This window comes from Metopolophium dirhodum, chromosome 5 (genome assembly GCF_019925205.1).
Source record: "Metopolophium dirhodum isolate CAU chromosome 5, ASM1992520v1, whole genome shotgun sequence".
Taxonomy (NCBI): domain Eukaryota; kingdom Metazoa; phylum Arthropoda; class Insecta; order Hemiptera; family Aphididae; genus Metopolophium; species Metopolophium dirhodum.
The window spans coordinates 37,826,261-37,853,180 of NC_083564.1; the positions used below are offsets into that span (position 1 = coordinate 37,826,261).

General features: G+C 30.6%; 2 protein-coding genes across 5 annotated transcripts; one reads left to right on the forward strand and one right to left on the reverse strand.

Annotated features, from left to right (window-relative positions):
* The first annotated feature begins 14 nt into the window (after positions 1-14).
* LOC132945920 (uncharacterized) lies at positions 15-15,831 on the forward strand. 3 transcript variants are annotated; one of them, XM_061015743.1, is made up of 11 exons: positions 15-218; positions 576-745; positions 999-1,012; positions 1,105-1,200; positions 1,264-1,475; positions 1,557-1,706; positions 5,437-5,492; positions 9,775-9,827; positions 9,943-10,086; positions 10,160-10,242; positions 13,994-15,831. In XM_061015743.1, exons 1-11 carry the CDS (start codon positions 171-173, stop codon positions 15,218-15,220), a joined length of 2,253 nt encoding a protein of 750 aa, XP_060871726.1. In that variant the 5' UTR covers positions 15-170; the 3' UTR covers positions 15,221-15,831. The 3 variants fall into 3 exon arrangements, with proteins under 3 accessions (XP_060871726.1, XP_060871724.1, XP_060871725.1); XM_061015741.1 differs by having other exon boundaries at positions 576-890; positions 969-1,012; positions 13,994-15,830; XM_061015742.1 differs by lacking the exon at positions 15-218 and adding an exon at positions 323-495 and having other exon boundaries at positions 576-890; positions 969-1,012; positions 13,994-15,830.
* Positions 15,832-20,131: 4,300 nt separating this feature from the next.
* Positions 20,132-26,705, reverse strand: LOC132945488 (UDP-glycosyltransferase UGT5-like). Of its 2 annotated transcripts, none has more exons than XM_061015248.1 (5): positions 26,545-26,705; positions 21,743-21,980; positions 21,086-21,678; positions 20,568-21,010; positions 20,132-20,505 (listed from the first exon to the last, which is right to left on the reverse strand). In XM_061015248.1, exons 2-5 carry the CDS (start codon positions 21,978-21,980, stop codon positions 20,196-20,198), a joined length of 1,584 nt encoding a protein of 527 aa, XP_060871231.1. In that variant the 5' UTR covers positions 26,545-26,705; the 3' UTR covers positions 20,132-20,195. The 2 variants fall into 2 exon arrangements, with proteins under 2 accessions (XP_060871231.1, XP_060871232.1); XM_061015249.1 differs by lacking the exon at positions 26,545-26,705 and adding an exon at positions 22,957-22,962.
* Between the last annotated feature and the right edge of the window lie 215 nt (positions 26,706-26,920).

Here is a 26,920-nt window from a genome sequence, read left to right on the forward strand (position 1 = left end):
CCATCGCCGTTCTATCGATCGCGTTTTCGTCGTCGTCGTTTAGTGTACCGTGTTCTGCGTGAGTGCTCGCCGACGCCGTCAACCGTCGTCCATTACGCCGAGCACGAACACGCGCGCGCCCGCGCACATAAGGTAGGTCGACTCGTCTAGAGAGTTTGACCGTCGTCGTGATGGCCGCCAAGAGATCTGTTTCGCCCGGACCCATTGACCTGATGAAGGTAAGCTGATCGTGCGCGATGACATTTTCGGGGACCGTCCCCGGTGTCGCGTTTACTGTTTCGTTTTCAGGGTGGGCTCGCGCGACCAGGCCGAGCACAACGCGCACGGGCGACGAGCAGTGCTGCGTTGCGCAGACAGGGCGCGGTCCTCGTTTATTTTTCGCATCGTGTGGCTTGTTTCTGGTTTATTGCGTTTCAAATAATCATCGTCGCCAGTCTGTCCGATCGATATCGCGTTTATTTTTTTCGTGAACGATCTGTAGGGACGCTCGTGAATGTGCGTCATACGATTTTGATTCAAGCAACAATATGTCTGTACTCGAACTCGGGTTTTAACCATTGTTCTGTTTTTTTTAGGAAATAATGAGATTAATTGCTGAACCAAATTCGGTCAACAACAAAAAAAGACTGGAAGTTGCTTATTTCCAACACCCATCTAAGACGGTTGATCCAACTACTTGTGATCTATGTAGCGAAAGTACAGGATTCGTATGCAGCAGCCAGTATCAAAAAGGCTTAAATCACCAGTAAAATAATCTTATTTTATATTTATAATGCATGTTTTATTTAAATACTAAATATTTTATAATGTTATGTAAATATTTGTGTTCATGAATACTTTCCTTGATGGGCGCTGATGTAATCGGAGCCTATATATTATGTATCTATGATGTAAGTAAAATTCAATCATTATTGCAGTTAATTAATTTTTGATTTGTTTATGTTAACCTGTTAAATTGTATGTTTTAGAATGATGTATTCAATCCTTTCATTTTTCAGGAAAAAATATGAAGGTAAGATCGAAATCATGATAGTAGTTTAACATACAAGTTTCATTCAAAATATTGAAAACTATTATTTTATTAAATCAATATTGTTTTTACAGCGGTTAGACTCAAGATTAATAAAATATTTGATTTTGAATATCCGTTCAATCCATTTGAATCATTCCTCGAAGAAGTACCTATTCAACGCAAATACAGTATGTGTTTTGTTTAACTTTTTTTTCTCCTCAAACACTTAATTTTATTAATCTTTTTATCAGATGTTAAACTTCCTGCCAGAAAACAGTTGGATAAACTAAAAATGATTCGTAAGAACGATAGATGTGTTGTGTGTAAAAAAGGTGTTCTCCAAGCACGATTGGTACAATGTCATTACTGTATTCGACTTTATCACCTCAATTGTTTGGATCCTCCTATCCGTGATTGGGATCATAGTATGAGATGGATTTGTCCAGCACACGATGAGTTCTTAGTTAGTTATTTAATGTTTTTACAATTAATAATTAATTATTGTTTATACTAATGCATGTATATTTTCATTTTTTAATATTAGGAATTAGCATATCCTGACGTTTTCACTCCTGGTCGTGGATTACTTACTACTAATAGTATAACAACAAAAAGGACCCGATGTGAACTGCCCAGTATACCTGTAAACAAATTTTTCAACATACCCAGTAAAATTGATGCCATGTATAAAAAGGTAATAGGTTAAAATTGATAAGCAAGACTTAAACATGTAGGTAGTTGCTGAAAAATAAACTGTATACATTTTTTTTTTTTTTTTTAACATTTATTTAGAAAATATACAATCTGTAAGGTTTTTTACAATAGGCATATATGCGGTGTTTATGTGATTTTAACATGATTTTAAGGAACTACCCAACAGTAGTACTTATGGCTTGAGAGATTTTGTGTGGGTAACGAGAGTTTATTTTTGAATTATGTTTTTGCTAGGTCTCTGCACCAGTTTCTTTTCAACCTTCTTGGTGGGTCACCAGGTATGTTGATAGAGTCGAGGGTAAAGATCAGAGGGTTTGAGTGGTTTGCTTGACGGGAGCGGAATAATTTGTAGGATGATTATGCTACCTCTGGAACTGTTTGGATGTTTAAATTAGTGTGAAGTGTGTGATTTGAGATGTAAAAAGGCGCTTTTGTAATCATTCGTAATGTTATAGATTGAAAACGTTGTATTTTATTAATGTTTGACTTCTTAGCAAAACCCCAGAGTTGGATTCCATACGCCCACATCGGTTTTAGCAGAGTTTTGTATAATAGGAGTTTGTTTTTAAGGCTAATTGTAGAGTTTTTACCGAGGAGTATATGGAGGGATTTTCGTCTGATGTTTAATTGGATTCATTTTTTTTTTAAGTGTTCGGCCCAGGTTAAACGTTTATCTAGTATTAGACCTAGGTAACATACGTTAGATGTTTGAGAAATGATTTTATTATTTAGAGTTTCTGGGGGAATTGTATTTTGTTTGAGACTAAATGTGATGTGCGAGGACTTTTCATTGTTGATTTTTATTCTCCATTTGGAATACCACGGTTCCATCAAATTAAGGTGAATTTGTAGATGTTGGGAGGCAGTTTTCGGGCTATTGTGTGAGGTGAAGATAATTTTATCGTCTGCAAATTCAGCAACATTGGTCTGGGGGGTGGTAGGTTGGTCCGCTCTGTATATATTGTATAGAATAGGAGACGAAATAGCTCCTTGGGGGACACCAGCTAGGATAGGAGATAAGTTTGAGAAGACATCCTACCTGTGTAACGAAATTACGATTTTCTAAGTACGACTTAAAAAATAAGAAATAAGGAGAAGGGAGAATCGCTTTTAGTTTAAATAAAAGGCCGGGGTGCCATACCTTATCAAATGCCTGGGCAACGTCTAATAGTATGGCGGAGCAGTATAGTTTTTTTTCCAATGCATAGGAAATAGTGTTATTTGGTGTAAAGTTGAATGTTTGTTTCGGAAGCCAAATTGCGTGTTGGGAATTATTTTTTTGTCATTTATGATTTTTGAAATACGTTTAATTATTAATTTTGCAAAGAAAGGCAAAAGGCTAATTGGACGGTAGGATGATCCAATGTCTGGAGGCTTGCCTAGTTTTGGAATTAAGATTATTACTGATGCTTTCCATTGGAGATTTAAGTCTTAATATGGAGTTTAATATGTGAGTTAAGTGGATCAATGCTTTTTTTGAAAGTTCTCGAGCTAGTTCTGTTGTAATTAGATCTATGCCAGGTGCTTTTTTGAGTGGGAAAGATTTTATTAAGTGTTGGATTTCACCTGGAGAAAAAGGTTTTAGAGCAAGATATAATGGTAAGGGAGAAGTTAATGAATTCTCTATATTTTGTGTGTGTGTATAATTTTCTAAATCAGAGTGAGATTGGAAGACTTCTGCGAGATGAGCACGAAAAATTTCTGTTTTTTCATTATCTGATTTACACCCAGTTCCATTTGTAGTTTTCAAAGGGGTTTGCGTTATTTGTTGCTTGAGACAATTTCGAGTGGCCTTCCATAACGATCCGTCTTTTAAGGTGAGTGACGAGATCCAATTGCTATATGAGTCATTTTTTATTCGAGATAATTTTCGTTTAAGAGTTTGTGTAAGGTTGTTGTAATAATTATTATCCGAGGGAAGTCTAGTGCGTTGACAGCGGAATCTAGCACGGCGTTTGTGCGCTATGAGCTCACGGATGTGAGTGGGTATCAAGAGTGAGATGGAACTGTGTTTTTGAGTTTTGGTCGACACATTCCATGCTGCAGATTGGATGTTTTCAGTGAAGTGTGACACCGCATCTTCGATGTCGTCTGGTGATTTTAAACGAGTGTTTAGGTTTATTTTTTGATCGATGATTTTACGAAATTTGTCCCAGTTCATTAGGCCGTTTATTAGAGTGGGCTTAGTATTTTGGTATGAAGGTAGTGCATCGATAGATAGAAGAACTGGAGAGTGGTCAGAACATGGGTCTAGTAAATTTTGGATTTGATGATTGATGTTGTTTGGGATTTTTATTACAAATATATCTAAGATGTCTGGACGTTTTCTAGGGGATGTTGGCCAGTAAGTTGGGTTGGAAGGTATTATTGTAGAGTAGTGGTTCGAGTTAATGATTTGGAGTAAGGCGTGTCCTTTAGGGTTTGTGGAATGGCAGCCCCAAATTTGATTTTTTGCATTTAAGTCACCTCCTACGATAAAGTAGTGGCCGAGAGAATTAAAGAATGTTTCGTATTGTGGTGGTGTGATTTTGTGTTTAGGGGGACAATAAACTGCTGCAATTTTGATTGGTACATGATTTAAATTAATATTTATTAATGCTGCTTGGAGGAAATCCTTAGTTTTTATAGGAAGAGGAGTAAATTGTAATGTCGATTTGATAAGAATTGCGGCGCCAGCGTGGGCAGTGTTATCAGGGTGGTTTGAGGAAATTAGGGTATAGCCTGGAATTTTAAATTTTGTGTTGGGAGTAAAATGAGTTTCAGAAATAAGGGCTAAGTCAATTCTTTTATCATTTAACGTAATGATTAGTTCGTTTTTGTGGTTTTGCAATCCATTGGCGTTCCATAGTAGGATGACTAAGGATGAATTAGTGAGAGAGTTATTTGGCATTTTTAGCAAGTAGACGATCGATAACCGTAGTGAGAAGGGATAGCAAGGGGTTTATCAGTGCTTTGAATTCATTTATGAAGTTTGAGAGAGTCGCGTTTTCATTATTATTAGACGCATTAGGATTTTGGTCAGATGTGACCTGAGCATAAGAGCGAGTTTGGTATGGAGAAGGGTTTGATTGTGTTGGTTGCTGTTGGGTAGTTTTACATTCATTATTATTTATACTTACATTCCTTGAGTTTGAGCTGGTGAAGTTTGGTTTGAGATTATTTGTGGTTGGTTTGCGGGAACGTTGGAGCTGCTTGTACACTTGGCATCCTTTGTAGTTTGCTGGGTGGTCACATTGGCACAGGGCACATTTGGCAGGAGTCTCGTATGATTTGGTACAGTTGCTGGTCGGATGATTTTCACCGCAGCGGTTTACATAAATGTAAAATATTTATCACAAGTTTAATTATTTTTAATTAACATACCTATTAATGCATCTGTTAAAATATAATTAGGTTAGGTCGGTTCTAATGTAACCTGATGCAATTTTTGTTAGGAAAAAATATTTAGGATCAAATAAGTATTTGCAATTTTTTTTAGGTTAATCCTATTCTAACCTAGTTAAATTTTTTGTAGGTTAGGTTGGTACTAACCTAACAATATTTTAATTTTAAAATGAAATATCAGTACAATAATACTGGTAATACGACGTTTCATGCTGGTTGGGTTTTCATAGAAGAGTGCAGCTGACCTAAAATATTATGATATCATGCAATGTAATACTTAAAAGTAAATGATCAATGTTAATATTTAACTTGTTGTTTATATATAGCCAGAAGATAATGTTCCAACAACATCAACTGAAAACTCATCTTTAAATATTTTATGGTAAATAAAAATACTATTTTTTTAGTTTGGTGACACAAAAAGACCAACGATTTTGAATCGCTGGTTTCAATGTTGGCAACATTGTTTTATCATTTTTCAAATCACTTATCATTCCGATTTACGATAAGATAATCATTCAATTTTTTTTCGTTATGTTTTCAAATATATACTTTTTTTGTTAAATTGTATAACAGAGAAATTTTAAATAAATAACACTTAAATTACCTCTACTAAGAAATTATTTGGTAAAAAAAAAATTACTTATTTATTTTTAATCGGAATGATAACTGATATCAAAAATTATAAAAAACAATGTTGCCAATATTGAGGCGGAAAATGTGCAATTCACATAGACCTTATACTCTTACACGGAACATATATTATAGTAGTTACATATGTTGACGATATGCTGCGTCCCGCGAAGCACATGCGCACTAGCGACGCACGATAAAAATCTATATCAATAATATTGTACACATTTTGTACAATTCTATGATAGAAGTTACAATAAATATTAAATATAATATCTTATTTGTTTTATTAAAAACTTTTTACCTTTATAGTTATACATTTTAGTATTTTACCTATTACAATAAATAAATTATATTATTAATTTTATTAATTTAATTAATTTACAATAATTAGGTCAACCATGGTTTTTTTTTCTCTGAATCGGCATTACTGATACATTATCTCTTGGTTGTACAACTCTACCCCACCAACACGTTTAAAGTAAGTATGGTTGCCCAACGAATCTAGAAAAGTGTCTATTGAAATGAATTTCCAGTATCAGTATTAAACAGCTGGATACTTATGCACTAGCGCTTATTTGTTATAATGACTATAAATGCAATTACCTTTCAAATGTAAATTGTAGTTCCGTGGTAGCCACTATGACATATAAGCGCTAGTGCTTAAGTCTCCAGCTGTTTAATTTAACTTTAATACTGATTATAGAGATTTATTTCGGTAGAAACTTTTCAAGTATGGAAATCGTGGGTCGATGGGCAACCATACTATCTATAGCCGTGCCCACCAACCATTCATGTTCCATCTATGAGTATAAGGTCTATGTCAATTCAAAACCGGAGTTTGTAACATAAGAAATTCTATAGTAAGCCTACGGGAACGTTGTCAACTTAATATGTAACATTATTATATTCTTGAGTTCGGCTTCATGAAGATAACACCACCGCACTGCCCCGATGCCCACTTTTCCCCTTGTTGATGTGCGGTCACAGAATAGGTGAAACCAGAACAGAATGTGAGGACACTCACCAAAAATTTACATTGGCTCTTATGAGAGGCATGGTATTTTGAGCTAGAATGCCACCAGAGTTAACTTATTATTACAAACAAACCAAAACAAAATTTCTTCGAGTGGCAGTATGTAGCATAAATCTTTAGATTTGATAGAAGTAACTTAACGAGTAATCTAAAAAGAAGCAGTGGGGTTCTCATTGCTATTCGGAAAGATATAATTTCTTCCCCAATTACCGTCTAATAATTTAGTAGAACATCTATTTATTGGCGGCTTCCGTTACAACAATACTAATTATGATGTCTGTGTATTTATACCTCCTTCTAGTCCCTCTCACCTATACGAGTCACACATAGAAACTGTTGTATCCCTAATCCAAACGTGCCCTACACATTCATATATTTTCTATGGTGACTATAATTTACCAGGCTTTTCATGGTCAAATGACCCCGATGGGCTCACTTTCTCTTCGACCTCTAGCTCTTCTGGTTCCTCTGTTCCTGAAACATTTGCGTCTCTAAACTTTTTCCAACATTACTCCGTTCTCAACTCAAGTTCTCAATCTCAGTCCACGCTCGACTTAATATTTTCCAACATTGCCAACGTTCTTGTTAAATAAAGTCCTAACCATCTCGTACCCTGTTGCATTTTTCCATACTGAAATTCTTTTTACTCCATCAAAGTTTCCTCCCTGGTACTCAAAGGAATTAAAAACATTGGTGTTCTCAAAAAACGAGCACATGCTGCTTTCAAGGCATCACACAATTAGTAGGACTATCTTGTATTCTCTCAACTGCGTACTTGGTTCAAATATTTGTCTAAAAAATGCCACGAGGATTACCTATCTCGTATTGAATCTCAAATTCACAGTAACCAAAGTAATTTTTGGAAATTTTTACGCAAGAGTCGTTAAAGCCCGAGGATATCGAATCTCATGCACTTAGACGACCAACATTGCTCAGGAAGGGAGCACATGGCTAATATGTTCTCCACTTCTCTTCCGTTTACAGACCAACGGGTAGCTCTGCTTTAACTAGTGACCCGTATTTTTACCACCCGTTGCCTAGCAATTCTCACTTCTCAGTTTCTGATATAGAATCAAATTTAAATAAACTCTCTACCACTACAAGTATTGGGAAAAATGGAATTCCTGGTTCTTTCTTAGCAAGTATTAAATCTGTAATTTCACTCCCTATGTGGATAATATTTAGGCGCTTTTTAGATGACAATATCTTTCTAGACATTTGGAAACTATCATCTGTTACTCCTGCTCACAAATCAGGTGATCAAGATGACATCCGTAACTACAGGCCTATATCTGTTTTAAGTCATCTAGCAAAGCTCTTTGAATATCTGGTTGTTCGTAGTATTCAGTCTCGTGTTAACTCAATTCTTGTCGACGAACAATACGGCATTCGGCCAAATAGATTTTCCACTCTCAATAGCATCGTGTTCAACAACTTCACTTTATTGGTGCTTGAAAACCATGATCAAGTTGATGTTATTTTCACTTTAAAGCTTTTGACCAGGTAGATCATGCTATTTTTATTGACGTTCTATACAAAACAGGCTTTGATGAACTGCTACTATATTTGTTCCTATTTAACTATAAGAAAGCAATGGGTAAAAATCTTGGGTTGCCGCTCGGCAATTATGAACGTTCTATTATACGAATTCTGAAGATCGTAAAAACAAATGGAAACCAGAAATAATAATATATATTTATGAATTTGATTACACTAATCCATGCTTCGTCCCCAAACAGTAAATAAGGAAAATATTCTGTATTACAATTAAATGATACAAGTTATGCATTACATTTTTTGAAATATGAAATAAAATAAAAAATACATTTTCGGGAATAACAACATAGACCCTAACCACACAAGGTACAGATGATTTTGTGTAATAAAAATATAAAGGATTATTCAATCAATTATGTAACAAACTCTTTCATGAGCAAGTATATCGGACCATACCAAGCCATAAGAATTAATATATATAATGACCTCTCAGTAATTCGAAATAATTGCTCGTTTTTTTAAAAATCTCGCAATAATTCGAATAAAAACGATGTATTTAAGTACACTTAGTAATTTATAGCAAAATTTTAGGCCGTCAGATTAAAAACTAGCCGTCAACACACGACAATTCGAAGTTCAACGCTCAGAAATTCAAAGTGTATTCACCTAAATGTACTACTTAAAGTCTTATCTTTAATAATTTACCTTAGAATTGAGTTTAAATTTACCTTATTATTTCACAATAACTATCGAATTATCGTACGAATTAGGTATGAAATTTTTTTTCAGAACTTAGTAATATGAATTGCTATTTTTGCCCTCTATATTTTGAACCACACAGAATTCAAACTCGGTAATTCAAAATTTTTCATAAGTCCCGCCAATTTTGAATTATTGAGAATTGACTATATATTTTATAAAAGTTTCTCATCAATGGCCGGATTTGAGTAAAATTATTATTTTATTATTTTATTTTGGATAATGAAGCAAAATTAATACTGGTAAAGGTTTTCATATTGATACAAATATATATGTATATATAGGGACATTTACTTATGTACTCTGATGCTTTATCTCGTTGACTCCATGTAGGGTGCTCCGGATTATTAATTTTGGTACTAGATAATATAATGCAAGATAATAAGAAAACTAAGCATGAGGAGTTTCATGTATGTGGAAACGAGAATGAAAAAAAAATAACGATAAATAGTTTGACACGACATGATGGATGAAAAATTAGATAAAAAAATATCACAATTAGCAGGTCTTCTAAATTGTATTTTATAATCGGTGCATCGAACACTGTAGAAGAGGAAGAGAGGATTTCTGTGCATTATAGTGGTGTTATTCTCAAGAGCCAATCGGGGAGAATATAATCATGTTACAGTATTATAACCTTAAATCATATAGTATATTACTATATTATATACTATTATAACAATAATCCTATTGCAATTTTTATTTTATGATTATTACTCATGTATTTTCGTTTTTTCAGTGATGTTGCTTCGTTTGCATTGGAATCGATAAATGCTGATCATAAGATAAATGGTATGTATCATTTTACATTATTTGCTATTTTTCTTGATAAATAAGATATAATTTATTAATTTTAATAATCTATAAAAAAAAAATCATCAACTATTTACCATTTAACTCTTTTCAGACACTAATGTTTCAAATGATACTTCTGACAAGTTATTGCAAAAAAGCAATTCTTTGCCATCTAAAAAATGTTGTGCTACTTTATCTTGTTTGTCCGTACCCTTAAATATTTCTGTGCAGAGAGAAGTAATTACGATTGGCAAGAGTGAGTTATCTATTTAATTTAATTTAATATTAACATCTATAATAAACATTTTCTATATTATACATTTTTATAGGTCATAAAAATAAACTATGTTTGCTACCTTATGGAAATTGCGAGTATATTTCTGATTATCATGCCACCATCAGATTTGATAAAGTATGTATTAATTCTTTTATACAAAGTTTAGCATACCTTTAAATACTTTTATTCTAGTAATTTATAATTAAGCGTTTTCCTTGTATTATGAGTTATTATAACATAATTAATAAATACAGTTTAAATAGTAAATATATTATTATATTTATAAATAAAAATTAAATATATTTTATATATGCATTATTTATTTTATAATCTATAAAATTTAAAAATCAAACATTCAAACATTTTTTATCTGAATAATTTAACTATATTATAAACCTAAAAATTAGTAATCTTCAGATTATAATTTTGTGTATTCCCTAGTTTTCTTTTAGAATAATCCAACAATATACATATTATTATATAATATACTATGCAACAGAAAATTTAAATTATTTATAGTGACTAAACTCGTTGTTCCAAATGAGATCTGTACTGGGCAGAGACCGGTTTCCATTCGGTGGCGTTCGAATGCTTCTCCCACCAAGTCAACCACCTGGGTTGGTATTAGAAACGAAGCCACGCCCATGCGCACAAATTGGCCGCCCGATACTGATCTCATTTGGAATAGAGTATACTGACTCAACTGAGTATAGTGTTGGTTATATTATATAACCTTTTTATTAATAGTTTTCGAGATTTTGATGTTTTTAAACTGTAGAAATAGTTATTTTAATTAATTATGGTTTATTTTACTATGAAATAATATATACATTTAATAAAATGTTACCAATGTAAAAATCAATTCATAAACAGTGAGACATGTATCAATGTAAATTGTAAATATTCCATTTTTCCTTATAAAAGAATATTTTAATAATTATTTAAAATATCAGTAGCGTTTATTTTTTTATTTTTATTGAAATGCATTAGAATTGTTTTCCATCCATCTTCGTCGAAATGTTTGATAGTTCTTATTATTTTATAATCGTTTCAATATTAATTTTTTTTAAATACTGTTGAGAATAAAATAAATATAAATATACCAACATATTAGAATGAAATTAATAAAGATATACTCTATTCTCCGTAAGTTTACCCACTTGCGCGTATGCATGATATTATAAACTAGGTAGTATGATGGCAACGAACCAATTTTTGTATCATGTTGCGCAAAGATGGCGGCGGTCTTTCGTCACTTTTTATTGGTTTAGATAATAATATTATTATAATGAGAAATTTAAAAACGGCGAAAGACCAGCGCCATTTTTTGTCAGAGTGATGGTCGGTGGGTGAGAAGGACGCGTATCACAATGTGTGCATCATACCTAGTTTATTATATCATGCACGTATGCATATTGCATACTAAGCCGCCGGAACATTCAGTCCCCCTAGGTTGGAGACCGGCGGTCTGTGATTGGTCGGCGCTCATCGTCGTAGTATGCATCTGTTGCCGTGCATACGGTCGCCACTGGCGCTCCGATGACGCGGTGGCATGCGCGGCCGCGATCGATTTTCGTCGAGCGAGTGGGTAAACTTACGGGGAATAGAGTATAGTTTTTACATGTCATGTCATAACTATTATTTTACTTACAAACTCGTTTTTTTTTTTATTATTAAAAAATGTTTTCGTTCTGTTATGTATAATATACGATAAGTAAAAATTATGCTAGAATATAAATAGACGTGTAATGCTTGTCCAGTGACACCACTTCAAAATAACAAACTTACTATACTTACTCCCAAAAAAGATTGGAAACACTGTGCAGTGTGCAGACACAGATACGCTGCACTGTGATTGGCCAAATTGAACGGCAGTCAACGAGATTGTACATGCGCGAACAGCGACGCGTTTCCGTCGTGATTTTTTTAAAACTTATTTGAATTAGAGTATTGGGAAAGAAAATTAACAAAACGAGCTCTGGTTGATATATTAAACTTTATAATTTCAAAACAAAATACTATGTTTTTTTTCCATATATATATTATACTACCAACTAAATATTAAACACGATGGTAAAGAATTCCGTAATCTCGATACTATAGTTAATTCGACTACGTTAAATTTAGTTTTTTATACGATATTGTATTGTATTATGATACAAGGAGATTAGGTGCATGAACCTTTTTTCGTCAATTATGGTCGAACTCAGGGCCACCTACCGCTTGTAGATTAAAACAAGCTATCTGATTGGCTGACACTTTTTAACGGTTATCAGTAAAACTAAAGTTTGTTTTGACTGGTGCGCGATGGGATCAAAATATAGGCTCCACCTTTCTACGCCTCTGGTGGTCCTCTTCTTAACATAGCCATACTTATTACAGCTCATATGCACTAAATATTTCAACATCAATGTATGATGTTATACACATTTTCCAAACATCTATTCTGTAATATTAAGTATTATATTTTTTTGTAATGATAACTTATTATACAAAAAGAATGTCATTTTTATAGTTAAAAAAATTATATTCAAACATTACAAGACCAAAATTTAATAACCTAATTAATAAAAAGTAAACAAACCTATTAATTTAACAAAATTGCTTTTTAAAAAACTAGGGAGTATTATGATTTTATTATATAAACAAACAAATAATTTAAATTTTCTGTGCATTTTGGGAGATGGTTATTAATAAAATGAGGAGCACCCAAAATAGTAGGCTTTAATCACAATTAAACAAAATAATACTAGCCAGAAAAAACATCTTGTTAGTATTTTTGTTACACAAATTTACTACAGTGGTTGAGTGCTATTTTATTTGAAATTCGAAATTTCATAAATAGTTAAAGCACTAAGATTAGTATTGCTGTTATTATTTTTATAGGGTTTAACACCGTAAACAATAAATATTTGTTATTGATTTTTTTTATGACTTATAGTTTTTTTAAAGTGTATAACTCATACATTATTTGTAGTTACAGAATCTTGGATGTTAATTTAAATTTGTTCTATTTTAATAGATATTCATTTAAACTTTGAATTGGTATAATTAAAACAATATCACAGCACAACGTAGTGTGAATTTCTCGCTTGGAGCACTATTTAAAATATATATAATTTTGATATGGTATTCCAAACTACACTAAATAAACACTTTTAGGCAAATATAACAGAGAGAGAAACAGTGGTTAGGTTACATATTATAAGTCATTGACCTATCATCTATATACTAAGTAAAACTAGAGTAAATAAATTTGACAATGTTTCTTAGAACAGTTTTATCAAAAACGACATCTAGTGGTTAATTATTGTATCAGTTATGTCAGTATTTAGTTATTTTATTCTCCATGTTCCATATAGTTTACACCTATAAACTAGACAGCGCTTAGAGAGACAAGTCAGGGGCTCGATATAAAGTGAGTGAGAAAAGAAACAAATTAGTAAAATGTATATACAGTTCCTTATGCTGCGGGCTCCTTCACTACTTTATGTTCTTTCTCTCAGTTACATTGTTATATGGTCACCTAGCATTGATGGCAGGGTGGAGTGGAATGCATTGTCCATTAGTTATTAGGTCTATGTTTATAAACCATTTCAGTGTTACCACAATATACATCTCAAATATTTTAATTTTTTTTAAGAAATATTATAAAAGTTATATTTTAATGTATGTTAATAAAACTCAACAGAGTTCAATTTTTTTTAATTTATCTAAATTGTATATAATAATATGTGATCAATATAAATGTTTGTATTTAGGTAAATAATTTATTGAGGAAAAAAAGCTTTTATGGAAGAGTTCTATTAATTTTTGTAGCTGTGGTCATACCACTTTATTATTTAGTGTATACTTACTGTAAACATGTTTTTATATTTTTTTTTAGAAAACTGGAGATTTTATCTTGAAAAACCTAAGTCGATTTGGTGTAATAGTTGATAATGTATCCTATTTCGGAAATCGTAGAAAACCTTCAAACAACCATGAATTGAAAAAAGTCAATTCTGGACTACTAAAGCATATAAATAAACAAAGAAAAACAGTTCAGAAAGATAAAATTATTCACGTTGCCCATACCAGTGACGATGAAAAACCAATAATCAAATATGCTGGTAAAACACGAGGATTTAATTACAAACCAATGTCAAAATATTATTTGAGTAAGTACAAGAACATGAAGCACGGTTATAAAAAAGCCCAGTGCAAGTGTTCCAAGAGACTCATCCAAAAGGATGGTTACTCTGGCTTTGCTATCCTGCGTAATGAGTCAATAATATTAATTGGTTGCATGAAATTTAAATTTTCGTATGACGAAGGCATATTAGAAATTCTTAAAGTATGCACTAACGAATCTCTCGCTAAGATAGAAGGGATAGTTGAAACCAACCCAATCAATGAGTCTCGTCCAAAAGGTTTATCTGATCAAGAAAACGGCATCAATATATTGATAGACACATTAAATAATCTTAATTCATTTTCTATTAATGAAAATTGCTTACTTAAAGATGCAGATAATACAAATTTTTTGAACGAACAAAACAAGTTAGATTTAGACAATTCTCCACTTAGTGATTTTTATAATAAGAAAGTTCACTTTGTATCTGAGGACATTGTGCATGATAATAATGATATGCAACCTTTGGGAATACATGCTTCTGAAACATCAGCCACTGAATATCTAAAACAGTGGAACATAATGAATTCTATGTCAACTAAACAATCATGTTTTGCCAGCGATTTAATACAAGAAGTTGAAGTTAATGAGTCGTCTGAGGATGGTGAAATTATTGAAGAAGAAATTGTGTATGAAATGAATTATGTTGAGACCGATAATTGTGCACCTGCCCATAACAATGATGATCAGGAATGGGAAATAGAAGAGATCGTGATTGGAGAGGATAGAAACTACAACGATAACGAACCTGGAAATTCCACTGGCCTACAGTTGAAATCAGCAGTTAAATCTCCTGTACCTGGTTGTAACGGTGAAGACTATAAGACTGAACATATGTATTGTGCACGTAGTACATCATATGACGATACTATTGTCATATCAGATGATGACGAGGATGATAACGATGAAACCGATGATAATGACGACGGCAAAGATTAAGCTATCCTATAAGAAAGGAAAACCAAAACAAACTAATGAGTTATTTCATTTGTATTTTCTTATTGATTTATTAAGTTTTTTTTATAGATTTCTAAGATACCAGTAAAGTTTTTTTTTATTTCTCATTGTACCTTACCCTATTTATTAATTTGTTAAATATAACTAGTGGAATATTTTTTTTTTCACTTGAAATTGTAGCCATTACCTTTTATAATAACCCAATATTATATTATATATTCGGTTACCTTGTTACTCAGTTTATTTTATATTCCTTTTATGTCTCAACGGATATTAACCAGAAAACATAATTGTATGTCTGCCATACTTTATAATTGTAATAAAATCTATAAATAATATTGTTATATCAAAGTAAAATAATGAAAATTATTATCTATTATTCTATTCTATTAAATAAATAATTTATTATAATTTTATTTATTTAAAATAAGATTTCACAATATTATCTTGTTTACAAGACAAGTGTAAAATATTGATATAAAATTTTTTCATTAGGTCTTAAAGGTAATAAATGTTCATTTAACAATTTAGAACTATACTAAATCTATTATTATTGTCGAATAATTTGATCTATCTATGTACGCTGATTAGATATTAGAATTAAAGATATTCCTTTATTAATGTTGTTTTTAAGTTAAACATTATTTATGAATAACAAACTATTTCTAGTCAAAAAAACGAACAAAATAAATATCGTTCATACTTTTAATTAAAAGCAAATAAATTGATGCATACGTCTATTTCATTTTATATAAATCGGTTAGAGGGCGTGGTCTCTATGATGGCAACCAATCAAATCTCCTATGGTACTGTTATCCCATTGGATCACTCAAACGATTGCACAAGTCGTCAGTGATTGGTGAACTTCGATATTGAGAGGGACACCAACGCTGTGAGAACTACGGTACGCTTTTGCCTTTTGGTCCTCATCGCGATGGTTTTGTTTCCATTGGCTGCACGATTACAGTTATAGACATTTAAAACTATAATGGAACATTCGGTATGATAACGCGTGCCTATATATATATGAGTTATGACGTATGTTGAGTTAGTTTCCAAGTCCTCTGACTCCACAGTAACTTTTCTCACTCGCAAATGATAAAACTCAAGTTATCTCTCTAAATTCCGATCACACCTGATAACCTGACAGTTCTCGGAGTTAAGATGGAATGTGGAGGTCTCAACACGTCTTCCTTATTTCCTATAAAATGAAATCATGACGGCCAAAATATGTAAACTCTTACGGGAATAACCTTTTTCCCTATACACAAAATATAGTGTTATGTTCTACATTTACCTTATTTAGTCTATTTTTTTTAAAAATTAATATGACTTATTTAAATTTTTTGTTATAAGTTAATCGTTTTGTCTTATTTTCTGTACTTTAGACCTTTTGTGCTATTTGTAGATATCCTAAGTTTTCAAAATATTTTTTATTAGTTAATGTTGAAATGTTATTTTCTTTTTCTATAATTTAAAAATATTTAAAATATGTCGTTACAATTTTTTTTTAACATACCACATTGCAACTTCATAGCATACAAGACTATTTTTTTTTTGTATAACTAATTTGATTCTTGAATATGTAATAATGTATCATAATAAAATTACAAAATTTATATTTTAGTAAAAGCACAACAATATCAGGCTTTGCACACTGTCTGTGTAATTAGGTAAAATCACTCGATGGTTTGAACTAGAGAGCCTATATAAGCCTATATAGGCTCTCTAGTTTAAACCGTTGAGTAGGTTAAATTGAGGTGGCATACTAGCTGTACAAAGTTGACTAAACAAATGCCTCCAAAATACGTGTTGCCACATTAAAAAAATAAAATTACCGTGTCTCAAAACAATTAAAAAACCATAATTCAATCACTTTTGTTTCTTAGTTCGACCAGATAAATAATAACTAGGCATTTTGTTCAATTTTAATTTGTATTATAGGTCTAAAATGATTTACAACTAGGAAGTAGGTAAGTACTCTATTATTGACTAAAAATCAATATTCATGCTATCTAGCGGATAATATTATGGAGCGTTAAATGCCTCCTCACTTTGGGACACGGCTATTTTGCTCAAGTTTTGGGGACCTAATCACAGAATAAATATCCAATATGTGTGACCAACGTTAGCTATACCAGCTTATAAAGTTTAGATACCAAAATTAATTTATTAGAAAAACTCTGAAAAGTAAAATATTACCAACATAAAACCATATTTATATATCTCGAATAGGAAGATACAAATTGTTTTCACCAGAGCCCGTTTTTATCACGAACTAAGATATATCTTAGTCCATGGTTTTTATTAATCTGCTTCCCAAATACAGCGGATATAATATTGTGGAATGCCACCTCTATCATACATATAAGAATATAATAGGACATGCCTATACCAGTTTCATATGGAGCTGTGTGCTTTTTTTGGGGAAGAGAGAACGTAAAGAGAGAAAGACGACATGGGGCTTTTTTCAAGGTTATGTCCAAAAACTGTTTACAATATTTGTCAATTTCAAATTTGTATTTTTATTGTTGTGCCTGGCAATGGAAATTGGAATACTCAAATTACTCTAAACTTTTCGTACATTATATAATTTTTATTAGATTATAGAATAATATAGATCGTTAATTATTATTTCTAATTAATATCATTAAAAAAATAATGTTATTCATTATCATTTATCAATTATCATATCAATATTTGCCCCTTAGATCATATTATACGATGGAAGGAGCTATGTGTGTATTTCTCGTATACCGAGCTGTGTCCAACACTTAGATCATATACATTGTATATGATCTAAAATTTGCCCCATATAACGTTAAAAACCACAGGCTTCTATATTACACTAGATAAGGAACTCCTATACAATGTACATAGTTACAAGTGAAGCCATTTTGTTGGTTGGCAAAACATTTCATTTATTATACAAAATGTATTAGGAATAATATTTATTTTAATTGTCAAATAAAATAGTAAATGTAAAATGACTTATTAAAAATATATTTTTTTTTTTAAATAACATGTTTAGAAATAATATAATACGATACAAAATAAATCATCTTATTTGTCTTATGAAATACCATACAATTGCCAACCGACATTGAAGCTTCAATTCATGGCGGGCCGAGTTCGCTATCTAGTACTATATAGAAATACTCAGAATCTAAAATGTGCCTCGGTCGATCCCTCGTACATATTGTGGAAAAAAAATATATTTTATCAGAATGCAAATCGAAGTAATCTTCACGACGTATAGTTGGAATTAGAATCGTATGTAAACGTATTTAAACGGAGAATAACGATTTTAGTTATTTTTTTATTTGTAATTTTATTTAAAAATATATAACTATACAGATCTACAAAATATTTTTTATATCATTGAATTAAAATTGAACACATCCGTATCGATCCACAAGCACGATTTAAGATCTATATGAAATCGTGACTAGATTCCAGAAACTTTCAATTTGAATTCTTAATAAACATTTTTGTAATACATTATGTAAATAAATATACGGAATATTTTTTTTTATAGAGATAATAATCATTATTTTATTGAAAGACATGAGTATGGTAAATTGTAATATTATGCACGGTTAGAAAATAATTATGTATAAACAACTATAAGAGTAAATTGTATTATATTAACATTCTTTAAACAACCATTTGCAATTTGCATATTAAAAAGGTCAAAAACGTTTTAGTATTTTTCTCCACGTACAAAGCATGGCTGAGAATAGAACCTGTTAATTTTGTTTGAATAAGATGTTATAAGTAGGTATTCACAATGTACCTACTATTTAAACTGAATATTTTCGCTATGTTTTACTATATGAACTGTTTTTTTTTATTTTAACAATTTAGCCAATACTAATTGAAATATATATCAAATTTAAAGGTACAAGTAAAACTTGTCTACTTTTACCGTTTAGTCATTAACACTACAAAATATACTAATGATTTAATAATATCGTTAACTGTTTCATAATTACTAAATATTAAAATGTATATTATACTTTATAAAATCATATCATAATCACTGGCAAAACCATGATGAGGGGAGAGGTGTTAGAGTATCTAATCTATATTTTGTGGTTTTGGTGTTAAGTTCCCACCCATGATTATAGATAGAAATCCATCTATAATTATGCTCATACCCTAGTATTAATGTATGCCATCTTTTCCTCAAGTACATTTTTATTAAGTACTTGGTATATTGCATCCATTTGATGTTCTGATGAGAAATATCATCCATTTCACGAAACGGAAATTCATTTTTTACAAATCACACAATTATGCAATATGGATACAATTTCTACAATTTCACCAAATGGACATTGAAATTTAGTACATAGTATGTATGAAACTTATTCCTAATTCTCTACATATACACAACAAAACAACAAAATAATGATGTGTTAAATTTATAAAAATAGAAATTCATTTAACGATTTAAACTATTAAGCTCAATTACACAAAAAAAACTGTTTATTTAAGGCAATTATACATTCTAGTAAATTATTAAGTAAATAAATAGTTATAAATTATTAATAAATAAAATTCAGTAAAGAAATTGCAGAAAATCGAAAATAAACTTTATAATATTAGTATATTACAAAACCATAAAACACAATATTTATATTATTTACAAATTATTAAAATAAAAAATATTTTATTCAACAAAATTAAAACTTACATAGATAGCTTTATTAAGCCAAAAACTTCATACGTGTGTATTTAATTAAATTCTTTAATTTTTGTTTTGCATATTAAATATTGCTTTTTAGAGAGCACAATTTTGTTTTGATTATACCTATAGGCCAAGAGTTAACATGTAAGAAGAAAACACCTTAAAAGTTCTAATTATTGTTGATTTAAATTACAATCAAATTGTCAAATTATGATAAATTTTTTATATTTTACTTAAACAATAACTACAAAAATTGTTCACCTATTATTTCTCTTTTTTATCATCATTAGTTTCTGTATGGTATTCACGGTATTCACGGTACCTAATGAACCATTCGTACATTTTTTTCATGGTATAAAATGAAACAATTAAAATTAAAAACATAGTTAATAAGAGCACAAGCATTACATCAATTGATAAAAACTGGATCCAATTAAGTTGGTTTCCAGCCGTTTTCAGATGATGTGCACCATTATGGCGAATAACATATTCAATCCAGTAAACTGCTTTGTCCAATGGTTTCATTGGTTGGTCATGAAATATTTTAGATAACTTTATTGCATTTTGTTTGTACCTAATATAAAAAAGATATTATAATACTTTAATAATAGTATTGTATCAATAAAATTCACTTACGATGTATTACTAAGCATATCGTGTAAATTATCGCTAAAACGATTTTCAGTAAGTTCCGAGTATTTTAAGCGTATAGCAGCTCCTCTTGATTCCATCATTATCGAGTTATACAGTTGATCTCCAAAAATAGATATGGCCAATATCGGAACTCCATAGTACACTGCCTCTTCTATACTATGTATACCTCCATGAGTAATAAAAAGCACACAATTAGGGTGCCCAAGAATGTCGACTTGTGGGAACCATTTGTTAACTACTACATTTGGTGGCAATTCCGGTAAATCATCTGATTCCCATTTCCATAGGACCTTTTGCTTAATTTGGCCTAGTTGACGCAAGAACATTTCTACTTGGTGCATGGGCAAATGACTGCCTTTGACAACTGATCCAAAACTAAAATAAACAACTCCATCTGGTGAGTTATCCATATGCTCTTGTAAATCCTAAATTAAATTAACAATAAAAACATACATCATGAATTAATAAGTGAGAAATAAAATTGTGTAATACAATATTACTTTGGGTAATTTTGAAGCTGGCTTTAAATGCATTCCAGCAACTTCTATAAAACTTGGAACAAGAGGCCTGGCTGTTCCTAAAGTAAAGTGTGTGTTAATTAGTGTTAGTGAAATGTTTTTTGTCATTTCTTCCAACGATGGTCTAAATTCTGAACCAGTATAGTTAAAATAATTCAACATGATTTCATTTTGTTTGGGCATGTAAAATATTGGAAACAAAAAAAATTGGAGACACGTTACAAGGAAATTTATAGTTCGCTCAAATAAGGACATGTGATCTTTGTATCCAGAATTAGGATCTGGAATGTAAGAAGGATTAAAGGGTTGACTATACCATTGTGAGGTAAAAGCGATTGGTGTAGCTGGGAATAGTTGGATAGCGTGAGCACTAAATTTATGGCTCATTGATACAAAGCATTCATGTTGGAAGTTTTCAAAAATTACAACATCAAATTGATAGCCATCTGAATGAATAAATTCTTTAACTTTTGTATTGTTCAATGTTTCTAATGTTATTTGACTCCCAAAAAACAAAGTGCCAATAGGAATAACCAGTGGCTTTAAGTATGGTGCAATAGATAATATGCTAAAATCTGGAAATAAAAAATAAATTACTGTATAAATGTATGCAAACTGATAAAATCAATAAATAATTACTGTTGTCATTCTGTCTTTCTTTTGAAACATCAATATGGTGATAGTTTGGTGGTGGATTTTTAAGAGCAAAATGTGATAAGACTGTAACATTATGACCCCTTACAGCTAGTTCCTTCAACAATGGTTGAAATCCACCATAGTGACTTCTAGCAAATGTAGGCAAAAATGCTAATATATTAGCTGACAAACAATGACTAACATACATAAGTAATAAAACCACAAAGAAAAAATGCTTCATCTGTAAAAAAAAATTACAAAAAATTAATATTTTCAGCAATATATAATAGGTTATAGGTAGGTAATTAAAAACAGAAGACAACTACAATACATAATCCATTATATTTTTTATTTCGAACTGTATTTTTGTTATGTTATCTTTTTGTTATTAAAATAAGTAGGTAAATTAATAATTATATATTATAGATATCTACTTATAACATTGTATCATGCTGTATTAATTTTTTTTCTCTCTATTTTTTGTGAATGTAAATTTAAATTGGGCTAGTCCCGTATTATGTTTAATAAATAAATACATAATTGTATACAAAGTGAGTAAGTTGGTAACCACTTTGCTGTACACTAGGTGTAGACAGTAGACTGTAGAGTGTACCTCATCATTGCCTAGGTCACTGTAACAGAGTAATGTATGTGTTTAAATTTTAATTCAATGATGAATCATTGAATACGAAAAACAATTCTGAACAAAGACAGTCGGTCAGTCTATATTAGGCAGGTACAGGTACCAAATAAGTAATAAGTAGGTATATGTATTTTAATATTTTATTATACCCATGGTTTAAATAAGTTAAATATACTTCATATTATAGCCCATATAGTACCTAAGTACCTATATTCAAGCCATGATTAAACCTATATTTATTTTATGCTATTATAGCAATATATATATAAGTACCTATATAACCTATAAAGTAATACAGTAGCAGGCACGTAGTCAGAAAATATTCACTAGGTGGGCCAATGTTAGATGGGCCCCCTACCTAAATATATTACCTTGTACAGTTGTAGGGGTGTTCGACAGACGAGTTGACGACCATAATAATAATATAATTCTATATGAATCAATATAATGACAATACCCTTACTCAAAAGTATTTTAAAAATAGACATAAAAGTATACAACAGTCACTGTCTAGATAAGATAAGAATAACATGACATGCTAGTATACTGTAATAATATGGTACCAGTGTTGGGCTTTAAATAGCAATTATTTCCTAATCAATCGTTGACGATATTATGATTTATAAAAAATAAATTATCACCGATTCTTAGTAGGAACAGAATTTAAATGTAATACAATATACATATTTTATTCCAGAAATGGACATGGATTGAATTTAGTTACGTAACTTATTTTAGATTCTAATTAAAACCCGATATATTTGGTTTTATTTGTGTAATATTTAGACAATATTAAAAACTTGAAATTTCATTAAAATTAAAAGCCCCCGTATAATAATGGGCCCCTCTGAATACTTTGGGTGGGCCGGCCTACGGCCGGACACATAATAGGGTGGGCCTGGCACACCCTGGCCCCCCCTTAGCTACGTGCCTGTACAGTAGATCGAAATGTTGTCGAAAAAAATGTATTTATTAAGCTCTTAATTATTAAAGCTTTTTGGCCGAGAGTAATATTTTTTGGAAATTTATGAAGCACTTAGTATTAGAATTGTAAATCTTTTATAACATCAAACATTTTATGAATTTTTAACTACAAAATAATTTGCAAATTTTCGTGATTTTGAAGAATATTGTAAAAATTTGAATCTTGAATGTTTAAAAAAAAAATTGTGACTGTATTTTTGATATTGTTTTATTTTTTGAAAAAACAATTATAGGAGGAACCTCAACCTTGTGTCGTATACTCGTATACTATATATATAGCCATACACATTACAATACGTTAATACATTATAATTTATAGCCTAAATAGGTTTACTTATTATTAGCTAATCCTGCACAGCGTTATCCGCACAAGCACAAACATTGTTTTTTATTAATATAGATTTATATGTATATAAATATAGCAAATAGTGACACAATATTATAATATAGGTATTATAAATGTATAATAATAATACAATGTTTTTAGCAGATAAGTCACTAACATACGATTCTGTACGACCCTACCTCGATTTTAACCGAGAAGCAAATCTATTATGCTGAAGTGACACGGAATGTACTGAATCATGTAGACTATAGACAGTACACATACACAAAACCAAACATAGTATCATTGTAAAAATCAATAGTCAATACATAGCTTCGCTCAAAATCTAAAATATTAACTGTAATAAGTCATTAGTTAATACAATATTTTATCAGGTACTAATAAAGTAATAACTAATAACAAAAATAGTGAAAATATTTAAAAATATTATGACATACCTCAACATGGAATTATAAAAAAAAATCGTTTTAATAATATATGAACATATTTTGATATCTATTATAACAATTTTTGAGGAAACCTTGAATTAAATTTTCAAGTTTTTTGGCACAGGAAACAACATTTTAGATTTTGAGCGGAGCGATGAATGTATTAATTTTACAATGTGGTGTTTTTTTATTTGTATCTTTGTGCAGTGTTTGGAATTAACGGATTCCTGAAACCAATTCCTTTTAAAAGAACGGCACGATGAACGAGTTCCTTTTTATAAAAAAAGAACGAGAAAATTAACTAGTTCTTTTTTCAAGGAAAAATAACAATATTGTTCGTTTCTTTCTAGTTCCAATAATTTACACAGATAAGTATGAAAATAATTGAAATTAAGATATATTTTTCTTAATGTGCATAATGTATATTGCTAATTAGTGATCGTTATCGAGTATCGACGTTTCGACATACGTTGGCCAAGAATTTAATTTTGAAGAAAATCTCAAATAGAATTATAAAATATGTACCTACTATTGTAGTTATATATTATAATTATAAATTAAAGAACTATGCATATGAAAAAAAAAACATAAGTGATTAAAAAATAATTTTTATTTTATTTGGAACTAAAAAAGAATCTCGTTCATTTTCCAAAGGAACGTATATTTTTTTTTTAGGAACAATAGGAACGGAACGAATTCCTTTTTATAAGAAACTTGCCAAACACTGTCTTTGTGTCTGCCATTACCGTTTGGGGCAGTAAAATTTCTTCGATTTTCTTCAACAGTAGGTATCTTGTTCGATGGGAAAGTGAATCTATAGTTGGTCGAATGCACCAACTAGATTCACTAAAATTTAAATTAAAATAGGTGGGTAAGTGGATGTCGCTCTGCTGTACAGTAGATTACAAGTGAGTCACTGTAATGAGTGGTGTTAAATTTGAATTCAATGATATAATATCATTGTATAAGAAAAATGATTCTGAGCGAAAACGGTCAGTCAGCCTATGATATTACCAAGTATATTTGATGATATTATTGTGAATAAAGTAATTTATAAATAACCTATTTACGTGGAGCCTTGTTTTGAATTTTCAATCCTTAGCTACAAAAGTTGAACATTTTATAAATTTTTAACTACAAAATAATTATTAAATTATAAATTTGATAAATTTTGTCAAAATTTGAACTTTAAATGCTTATAAAACAAAAAAATTGTGCCTATGTATTTTTAATATTTTTCAACTGCTATTAGAACGATATTATATCAGGAGGCTTATATTAATTTTTCACGCTTTTTTTACCCAACAAATAAAATTTTATTGATATTTATGGAAAAGAAAACTAAAAAAATTTAAAACTGACAATGTCCGTAAACAGCTCAAAAAGAGTCAAAATATTTTCAAAATTGTATGGTGTATAGAAAATGGAAATATAAGCATTCAGTAAAGTTTTCTTGTATCTACAGTTATTCGTTTTAGAGTTGCACCAAAAACCAAAATCGATTTTCTCTAAAACGGATTTTGCGTAAAAATTCCCGTTTTTCCTTAATTTTTCTTTTGTTTTTCGTGTCGCTTTTGAAAACTACTGAGAAATGTTTACTTATGACCCCTCAAATTACCAACTAGATTCACTTTCCTATCAGAAAAGTTACTGTTGAAGAAAATCCAAGCACTTTTACTGTCCTAAAAAGTGATGACAGACACAAAAAAAAATTTAAAAATTAAAAAAAACACACTTCATTGAAAAATCAACAGGTACGTTCTTTTCGTTTCGCCCAGCATCTAAAATAAAAAATCTTGTCACAAAAAATGATCTAGATAATTTATCTCAGATAACCATTTTATTTAAATAGATATTAGATAATAGATAATAGATAGATAAAAATATAGGTACTTGTTGTACCATCACTATATAGTATATATATATATTAATAAAGGATATACAGGATAGATATTTCATAAACTGAACACGGCTTATCCTATCGTGTTGTAGAATATTATTATCAAATACATTAAAATGATAATACCGGATTTTTGTTGTGGTCAATAATTATCTACTATTATATATTATTTACTTGATGAATTACCAATTGTAAAACTTGTGGAAGGACTGATTTTTGACACTAGTAAGTAGAAAATTAACAATATCCAGTAGCTCGGACCGGTTACTATCATAAGTATTAATAATTATATATACCTACCTACCTACCCCATAGAAATTAAAAATATTGTTCAAATTATTTTTACTGATTACATTTAAGTATGTAACTACTAAATTGGTACATACACACTATACACAGACTGCCTGGCCTTGTAGTGCAATTGGGTTTTAGAAAACAATTAATATTTCGTTATATTATGAAATTATGTCGATTAAATTAAATTATCACACAATATACACTTACTTTAAATAGCAAGTACTACCACCGACGAGTGCCTAATGCCTACTAAGGTCTGAACTTTGAGGAGTGCGGACTGCCGAGTGCCGACGATGGAATTTAAAAAATAGAAATTGCACTCGACAAGACTGATTTCGATTTACTAAAGAAAATCTTTAATCTGTATAGGAGGTAGTACTACTGCAATATTGTGATTTGTGGATCATGGTAGGCAACCTAGAACAGTCATGGCGTTAAATTAAAATTATTTTATATCACACTCTCGTACTTGTTTGATTTTTTTTTTACTCAACTGTTGAACTGTGCGTCTGTACGGCGTACGTAGCCACGCAGGTATGTTACATATTATGATATATGACATGAAGCCATAACACTAAACAAA